Source organism: Oryzias melastigma, linkage group LG4 (genome assembly GCF_002922805.2).
Source record: "Oryzias melastigma strain HK-1 linkage group LG4, ASM292280v2, whole genome shotgun sequence".
In the NCBI taxonomy this organism is placed as follows: domain Eukaryota; kingdom Metazoa; phylum Chordata; class Actinopteri; order Beloniformes; family Adrianichthyidae; genus Oryzias; species Oryzias melastigma.
This window is the reverse complement of record NC_050515.1, coordinates 4,991,555-5,001,343: the sequence shown is the minus strand read 5'-3', so window position 1 is coordinate 5,001,343 and position 9,789 is coordinate 4,991,555. Positions and strand designations below refer to the sequence as shown.

Sequence of the window (9,789 nt, the reverse complement as noted above, 5' to 3'; positions counted from 1 at the left end):
AGTTCAGACGGTAGGTCATGATTTTACAGCACCCTCAGTTCCATTTTTGAGACATCAGGTCTGTGTTCACCATCACTAAACTATATTTACTATATTTTGGTTTCGTTTATCATCTCAACATTTCTGCTGCAGTTAAAAATTCACACACTCATTTTCCAAACACCCACTAATGATCAAATCCACCAGAGAAAGGGAGAGGCAGAGCAAAGACAGGGGAGAAGTCAACATGAAACCTAGCATGTTGTTTTTGACTGAAACTGAACACATCAAAACTTCTCAATATCTCAACAGAATTTGAGTAGACTGTCCATAAGTCCAGAGGTTTGAAAAGTAGGATTAGCTCTGCACCTCCACTCAAAAACACAGGGTTTTGGTTGTTGTGTTTTTAGTTTTATGTTTTCTAACCAAAACCAAGAAAAAAAAGAAATGAATCTTTGCAAACAGAAATGTAAAAGGAGAGAAGCAAACATGTTATATGAAACATAAATCATGCATTATAGAAACAGCCTCTCTTTCACTCACTTTAATACATTTTTTGCAAACTCAATAATAAGATCTCAGGTAAAAAGGATGTAAACACTGTCAGCTACAACTTCTTGGTTGATCCCCTGAGCCTTAAAGGTGAAATGCCTTACAGCTGCAGATAATTCCTGCTGTTGATGTTTTTCACAAGAGTCATATAAAAAGACTGAAGCGGACCGATGGTGGCGAATGCTGACGTTTTACCTGTGAGTTGACGCTCTGACCCATAGGGATGCGGGAACACTCCAGAGCGTACTGCTTCACACAGAAGTAAAAGCCCTGAAAGCACAACAACGACAGGTTAGATTCTTAATTCAACACAATGCAACAAAGGTCATTCAAATTATTCACAGAAAAATATGCTTATTGTAAATTTAGATATTAAAATGACGAGTAAAATCATAATCTATGCATAAAATCTTAAAGTGTCACACCTGAAACGACAGCTCCATTAGCACGATCCCTCCTGGCAGTGCCCTCTGCAGGTGATACGAGGCCGTGCCAGGGGCGGCGGCCTGTCATACAGAAAAAACATCAGTGTCTGTCTTACACCAGAGCCTGGAGGCCAAGCAGACAAGCATTAAAATTACATCTAATTAGGGACTAATTGAATAGTTTGTTTGGGGAAAAAAGAAAATTTAAAAAGATGAAATGTTAATCATATTTTTAGTTTGTTTCAGGATCAAAGATACAAGGATAAGTCATCTGGTCAAGGTGTGGCCACGCCCTCTTATGGAGAAGGGAGCTGTGGCAGCATGGGATATCTGTGGTCTCTGAAAGTCTCAGAGGAAAGTCAGAGATTTTAGAAAATAGGGTCAAGACTCCTTGGAAACTAATGTTAAGGTGAGCGCCCCCACAAGGATGAAAGAAAACCAAGGATGTTGGCTGACTTGGTGAAGGAATTAAACAGGGGGACTTGGATCACAGCTGATGTTAGCTGTAGAGAAAAGGTCGAGGGCAGCCCCCAGCAAACTGCCCTGGTCACATGACTACCCTCCAGCAGAAGAGAATCTGCACAAACTTCCCCCCATTTCAGCATCAAACCCTCCTGTTCACCTACTGCTGAGATTCAGAAAAGTCTTTCTGGTCATTATCAAGGTAAATGAGCAGCAACCACAGGAGAATCAAAGAAGATTCACACAACAACCGAAGAAGAATCAGGGGAGAACTAAGGAAAGATTAAAGGAGAACCAAAAAATTAAAGATCAAAAGAAGAACCAAAGTAGAACCAAATAATAATCTAAGGGTAGCCAAAGAAATGAAGAACAAAAAAGAATCAAAGGAAACCAAAGAATTAGAGAAGAATCAAGGAGAACCATGGAATTACAAGAAAAACAAAGGAAAAATCATAGGTGAACCAAAGAGGAATCAAGGGAGAGCAGAAGAATAAAATAAGTTTAAAAGAAGAATCAAAGGAAAACTAAATAAAATTCTAATTGGAACTAAATGAGAATCAAATTAGAGCCAAAGAATCAAAGTGAAACTGAATAAGAATCAAATGAGAGACAAATAATTAAAAAAGATCAAAAGAAGAATCCAAGAAGAATCAAAGGAGAATCAACGATTTATAAGGAACAAAGGAAGAATCATAGGAGAACCGTAGAAGAATTAAGGGAGAGCAGAAGAATAAAATAAGATTAAAAGAAGAATCAAATAAAAATTAAAAAAAATCCAAAAGCCAATAAAGGGGAAACCTAGAGAAGAACCAAAGAGGAACTTGTGGTAGCTTTGTGTTGAACACCAACCTTTGGACTGTCCTCGCTCTTGTGCTTCACGTAGGAAAAAGACATTCTTCCTTCTAAAGACATGGAGTTGAGCATGGCAGCACGAGCCCGGGCAATGCTGCAGAGAGGATGAATACATGGTGGGGTTAGTCAGAGAACCTGTGGAAACCACACTGGACTGAAATAGGGTCCGGGACGACAGACCTGCGGGCTGGAGAATGAGGCCGGACCTGGACCAGGATGAAGCCCATGCTCTGCAGGTACTGGACGTACTGCTGCAGGAAGCTGTTGGAGATGTCCATCAACCACGGCTCCTCCTTCAGCCGGTTGGGAAGCATCTCTGCTGAATCCGTGCTATAGCTGCGGTCCCGACCCGACGCCGTGGAGTCGTTGGAGCGGTGTCTTTTCTGGGATACACATCCAAACACACAGTACCATCACTCATCTAGAACCACCACTCTGCTCTTTAATGTAGGAAGAAACATAATCTAATAGTGGACACTTTAAGAGGCAGGAATATTCTCTTCTTTGATCCGGACTGATTGTGGACTTTATTTTATTTGTTGGATTCTGTTTGTATTCTTTTTCAACTCTCAGCACGCATTTGTAAACAGAAACAGGTGTGTTACAATTGGCCGGGGATTAGAAGAAGCAATGGAGCTTTTAAATGCTGCAATTGTTAAGATAACCGTTCTCTTGGAATAGTTTCAAAATTCAGAAAATAATCTTGAATTTCAGGACCAGCTGCTTCAAAGTCCACCTTAAAGCTTCTGCTTTGAAGCCTCGTCTGCTGGGCTGTTGGCCTCCACTGGACTAACAGCTGGTCTCAGTACCAGCTCAATGCACGACTATTGTAGCTAGTAAGCTCCAGAACGGCCAATGATGTTTGAAGTTGTGCCAGATTGCGACCAGTTTATATTCAGAGTGCACTCCTGACTCCATTTGGAGGCCAATTCTTCAGGCAAGTGTACTCACACTTAGACCCATGGCCCTCGCTGATTTAGCAAACAAACAGGTGTGTATTTCCACCTGCATGTGTATCTAGCGATTTGAGTGGGCAACATATGTGCATCGTTTTCTCATACACAAGCACAAGTTCTCAAGCTGTTTGCTTTGTAAGTGTGAAATAGGAACACATGTGGGACTATAATGTTACATGTGTGAAGCACAGCACACAGACTCCTTAAAGTAATATTAATACCTTGATAGAATCTGTGGATCTGAAAACGCATGGAGAACAGACCTTCAGAACCTGGCAGCTTTGCTCCTCCTGGATCTGCTTGCGGAAGGCGGGGTCAAAGAGCAGAGGCGTGGCGCAGTAATGGACCAGTCTTGAAGAATGCTTCAGAATCTCCAGATCCGTGGCCTAATGAGACCAGAGAAAAAGAGAAAATGCCACTCGGTGAACAGCTTTTCTTAATTTCATCCACTACATGTTAAATATTAGATGATCTAAACCAGGGTCTCCAACCCATCGCTCCTTTGGAGTAGCTCATGGCAATGCTACCCAGAAGAACAAGTTTGATTTGTCACTTGGTGAAGTTTGGTTCTAAGTAGGAACTGTTATAATTTATGCTGTTCTACTGAAACTGAATGAAGCTGATGTAAACGGTGCCGCATTTCAGTGCTTTGTTTCACTGAACGTCTATTGGTCTTTGGCGATGTCAATCACTTCAGTACTTTGAAGTTTTAACCAGTCCTATTTCCTTTCGTGTGATAGTGGGCGGGCTACCATAAATCGGCTGACTGGGCGAGCACGCGCAGCGCAGAGCTGGAATGTCTGACTGCATTTCAAAGCAGATCACATAAGTTTGACAGATCACTGCGTCGCATCAGCCAAACAGGAACTCAGCTTTAGGAACGTCACGTTTTCAGGGACTAGATATGCGAAAAAATACTGATTAAATATCAGTGTTTTGTTCTGTTGCAGAGCGGCGGTTCTCTGACTGCAGACAGACTCCCGGACCAGCGAAGCTCACGAGCTCCGCTGGTCCGGGAGGGAGACCGCAGGGAGCGTCAAGTGCGGGCAGCCAGCTCGGCTCTCCTGAACTGTGATATTTTACTTATTTTTGTGGAGACAATAATGATAATAGAAAATGGTCCCCTGTTAGCATTCAAACTCAGAAACAGCAGAAGCTGCTCTCATGCAGATACACCCCAGAGTGAGATGAACCAACAATTACAAGGTAAAAACAAAAAACTCTGTGACATGATCAGTGCTGTGAAGGCCTTCAAATAAAGCTGAATTTATTCATCCAACAAATAAAAAACAACAGATTTCAGCACTTCCCCAGTTGCAAAGATGCTGGAAGTTCATTCAGGAGCAGAAAAGCTCCTTAATGTTCAAAAATATTGTGATATCTGTCCAAGCTAGTAGAAGAGTTTTCAAACTTTGAACAACTGGACCCTTGTGTGACATTTATTGTGAACCTTTTCTGGATGTGGAGATCAGTGAGTTGTCAGGACAGATGATGACCTGTTCTCTGTTGATCCTGTGGAGATGGAAGTCATAAATCTCCACAATGATGTTCTGCTAAAATCCCAGCAACATTCTGAGCATTTCTGGAGTTTAGTGCAGCCAGAAAATGATCCAAATCTCCACCAGGCTGCCCTGAAAATGGCAGCATTATTTGGGTCGACATACTTTTGTGAATCTGCCTTTCCTGACATGAATGTCATCAAGTAAAAGTTCAGAACCAGACTGACAGATGAGCATTTACACGACTCTATCAGTGGATCCACTCCTGCTTACAGCTCTCTGGTTGAATCTATGCAGTACCAGGCTTCTCACTGACAGAATCATATGTGAAAGTTAAGAAAGTTTTCAACACAAAATGTTTCTGGTTCTAACTTCACTGTGTTCAATGGTTAAGTTTGAAAATTTGAAGTGTGAATAAAAGTTTTCAAATGTTTCAGTATGTAAATGTAGCTCTCTGAGTAGAAAAGGTTGGAGACCCCGATCTAAACTGTGACAAAAACACAATTGTGTTGCCATGGTAACTCAAAACGCCCGAAGACAATGACAAATATTTCTGTTCAGACTCATTTAGAAAGCCCACCTTCAGTCAAAAAGTGATACCATTTCAATGTTGCATGTCTTACTGCTGGATCCTACCCACAAACCTTCAGTTTAACCCTTTAACACATTCTTTCTTCTTTCGACTATTGCAGCTCTTACCATTTACATAATTAACATAAATCTAGTAGATTCTGAAGAGGAGAAAAGCAGCTTTTTGCTGATATGCAACACTATACAGTAGGGAAGTGCTCATTCTGTTGTTGTTTATATTTTATGACTGACCATCTGCTTCTGTACGACTACCAGCACCAAGCCCAATGAGACAATTGTTTTGTGATATTGGGCTGCATTAATAAAACTGAAATGAGCTAAATTAAAAATAAAGTTAACGCCCTATTAGTTGTACACACCTCTGTGTGTAAAATTTGTTATCCACATCTGACCTCATCATCCTCTGGGGGAGCAGTGACATGAAGATACCATTTGGTAGTTTGCTGCTAAATGCCGAGCAGGGAGGCATTGAATCTGTTTTGTTAGAGTCTTTAGTATGACTTGACAACCTTAAATTCTCAGGGCGGACACTCTACCACAAGGCCACTGAGCTGGTAAATCCAGCATCACTTTGAACGGAAAAAAACATTGAAAAACCTGTTGTTTTATATTTGGTAACAGAGTAATGCATGGAGGGGTTAACTGACCACAAAGACTGTAAGCTGGTTTCTGCGGTTCTGACATTGGACTGATTTGGAGTAAAAGGAGATTAACCTGACAGTAGATTAAATCCCCCTGGTGACTAAAACAAAAACTGCACCTGCCTCCAGTTAGTTTTGTTTTTTAAATAGACTTCAATCTTGAAGTCAGAGGGCTGGTGTATCTCCAAGCATGAAAGGACCATTGACATAAAGGCTGAAATTTGGGTCAGTGTTAAAATGCATGATAGACTCCGCCCCCTCCAGACTGCCTGCATACTCACAGATATGGGCATGTTGGACTGCGCTGACCTCTGCTGCCAGGTCACAAACAGGTTCTCGATCTTCATCTGCCTCTCCATTTCTGTCACCACAAACAGAGTCAGCCATCGTCTTGGGACATGCACCAGCAGGTGAAGCCCCGCCCCTTTTACCTCTCCGCTCGGCAGCTTTCATCTCCAGCAGTTGGCCCCCGTGCCGGGCCACCACGTCGCCCTCCATCAGGGGCCGGATGGTGCAGACGTCCCTCAGGGCCTCGTCGAAGGGGAGCAGCTCAGAGGGGAAGTGGAGGGGGGCCAGACTGCGACCGGAGCCTCCCATCCGACCCGGCTCCTTACTGGAGGGAGGCGGGACAGCACTCCGGAGCAGAGCGTCAGGCTCCATGGACGGACCGAGGAATGGGTTTGGATCCTTAAAAGCAGAAGTCATGAACCGGACCATCATTTCTACTGACAAAGCACTGAAAGTCCTCACAGAGGAGACCTGAAGACCCACAGGCTTACATCTCAGAGGAAGGGAAGATTTACACTCATGAGTTTTTAAATGAAATGAGCCCAAACTATCACAAAGAAAAACAGGAAAAAGATTCTCTCTGTTTGTGTTTTAGACACAAACCTGAAGAAGGTTCTGTATTTGCAGCTGCACAGGAAGGTCCACCTTCTGACTGGACTTTCCAAATTTTTTACTCTTAAAAGATCAACATTTTCTACTCGTATTTTGGACTCTGTGGAGCTGCTCCGCTCTGGACTTCAGAACCATTTGGGTTGTTCTGAATGGGTCGGGCGTGTCGTGCGAGTGTGAACTTCTCAAATGTGTGGCATGATGGGAGCAGAGGGCGTTCAGCGACCCGCCACACACCACGGACAGGAACTTTGTTCAGCTCTGGACCCACGTGACCTCAGCGTGGCCCCAGGGTCAAACCCCCCCACCCTACAATCAGCCTCCTGACAGATGAAGCTCTGTTCAGGCAAATTTTCTGCTGCTTTGCTCCGGCCTTCTGTCTGCGCTCATTAGTGATGCTGGGATGAAGAGAGTCTTTGAGCACGTTTGCTTTTTGGCCTTAGGACAAGCTGGCGGTGGGGGGGTGGGGGTGGCCTTTTGTGGACCAATACGTTTTTTTTTTCCTTCCGTTTCTGGCAGTTCACCATTTTTTTCTTTGCAAACTTTCACATGAAGTCAACTAAATGTCAGGATTCCTCCCCCCTCACTCTCAGACCCCCAACAGGCTTCAGAGGGACAGGTGATGATGTAACGCTGCAGCACAGCTGCACCTCAGCTGCCTCAGGTCCACCACCGTCTGCTGGGCACATGCTGCCCCCTGCAGGCAGAAGTCTTCCTCAGCCTCCAACCCCCCCTCACCTGCTCACCCCCCGCTGGAGTTACTGCCAGCAGGTCGATGGAAGCTGCAGGTTTCAGCTCAAACCGCGGCGTATTTTCATAGATGCGTGCTCCGCAGTTGAACTGCTGGACTGTCGGAAATGAGGCTCACTGGGTCTGAGGTGGATCGTTATGGTTCTGCGGTCGAGGTAGGAGGCAGCATACCTGTTTTATTTTATTTATTCAACCTAATATACTAAAAAAAAAAAAAAACATCTAATAGAGCTAAAAATGTATTTCATGATTACGTTTTTAACAGGGTATTATGTAACCAGGAGATGACTGGGCCAAAGAAACTAACTACAACCTGGTTTTGGGGTTTCTACCTTCAGGTGCATTCGCACCAAACACGCTTCACGCCAGAGGCGGCCAGCTCCAATGTTAATCAATGGTAGAGGCACATCCTGAGGCGAATATAAGCCCCGCAGCGCCAATTCAGTGACTGGCAAACATGGAGACACGATTACCTATGTTTTTGTTGAACTCTTCACAATAAATAAACCTTATTCCTTGACATCATATGTATCATCCATTCATTCTAAGTGAGATATCCACAGACAGAGCTGGTAGCCCCTCCCACATGGCGAGCAGCGAATTTGCCGTGCCGGGGAACGCGAATTTGTCACGCAAATCGCATTCTGTGTGAAAGCGCCTTCACAGTCCATTTCCAGTGTCCTCTGACCTGCTTGGATTCGACGTCGTGGACGGGAGCATCGGAGAAGCAGTAGTGATGAAAAAGGCCCATCTTCTGGTTGAACAGGCAGTGGACCACGTGGGCTCGGGCGTTCTGCCACCTGACGAGCCGCAGCAGCTCCCGGTTCAGAGACGAGCCCAAATCAACGGACCAGTTGTAGCTGTGCAGCACCACCTACGGAAGCAAAAGCCACAATGCATGATGGGAAGATGCTCAAACACAGATCAGAACTCCAAACTCTGGGAGTTCCAGCATTCAAGTGGGAATTACTGAAACTAGGATTGGCCAAAAAACTTAGTGCTCCTATGAAACAACAATGGGCTCATTTTCCACTGGAATCATCAAAGTTTTCATCTTAACCACCAGAAATCAAACCTCCAGACACACAAATCTCAAGTTCTCCTGTATTTCAAGGTAATACAATACTATTAGTTGGACTGAACTCTGGATAAAAACCTTCTAAGAAGTTTGTTGATAAACTTTATCTAACTCCAGCTTTATATTTCTTTTTTTAGCCTTAAACTAGCCTCCTAACTCCATTCACCCTAATGTCCACCTCCCCCCATCCATGAACCTCCTCTTTGGTTTGGTCTTCCTCACGCCCGCCTTCTTGTTATCACCGACATCAGAATCCTTTCACCAACATCCTCACTGCTCCTCCTGTCAATGTGTCCAAACATCTCAATCTGCTTCCCTGCATTTATCTCTAAAAAAATGTTACATTTATGCAACACTGTACAGATGTACTTTGTAAACATTAAACTGGACTTTTTTAATTTAACTTTCTGTCTTTCACAATTGAAGTGGATCTATGATGAACATTAAAGAACGATCTCATCTTTTTAACTGGGAAAACAGTGAAAAACCTTTGTAAGTTTGAGGTTTGTATTTTGTAAGACATTTAAAGAGAAAAGTTGGTATTGTTTTTTTAAGATGGTAAAATATGGAGAGAAAATAGACTCACTTCGATTTGTACATCCACAATTCTGTGTAAATCTTGATTTGTAACACATACAATACAGTTTTTGCATAAATACAAAAAGTATGAAAATCAAAATAATACAGTTTACAAATGCACAAATTCAAATTACAACAGCCTGAAACTACCCACACGCAAAAATCTTTAAAAATTACGCACAAATTGCCTGTTACGCACACACAAAACCACATTTATGCACAAATCTGATTTGAGACTCTTTCCACGTCTCCAAGATTCGTCAGTAAAAGATGCATTTAAATGCTGCTAGAACGCCGGATCAGAGTTTTCTTTTTAGCCGCTTTGAATGTGAACGCTATCTGGTAAAAAATTTAGATTTTCTCACTTTCTTAAACACAGAGTCTTATTTTCTCCATATTAAAACTCATATGGAGTGCATTAATATGGTAGCTTAAAATAATTTTGTTTGTTTATAATGCAGTCATATAATTTAAGACTTTAGTTCCTCTATTTCTAGCTGTAAATTTCAGCATTGTTAATTTATTGTA

At 42.9% G+C, this 9,789-nt stretch overlaps 1 protein-coding gene across 5 annotated transcripts in view; it reads right to left on the bottom strand.

The window, feature by feature from the left end:
* Positions 1-9,789, bottom strand: part of szt2 (SZT2 subunit of KICSTOR complex) — a gene marked incomplete in the record, with an annotated part of 60,439 nt that overhangs the window by 12,516 nt on the left and 38,134 nt on the right. For all 5 annotated transcript variants that reach the window (XM_024258814.2, XM_024258818.2, XM_024258815.2 and 2 more), the window contains 8 exon segments: positions 727-801; positions 957-1,037; positions 2,268-2,364; positions 2,451-2,653; positions 3,490-3,612; positions 6,239-6,318; positions 6,389-6,644; positions 8,293-8,478. In XM_024258814.2, coding sequence (XP_024114582.1) covers positions 727-801; positions 957-1,037; positions 2,268-2,364; positions 2,451-2,653; positions 3,490-3,612; positions 6,239-6,318; positions 6,389-6,644; positions 8,293-8,478 — 1,101 coding nt within the window.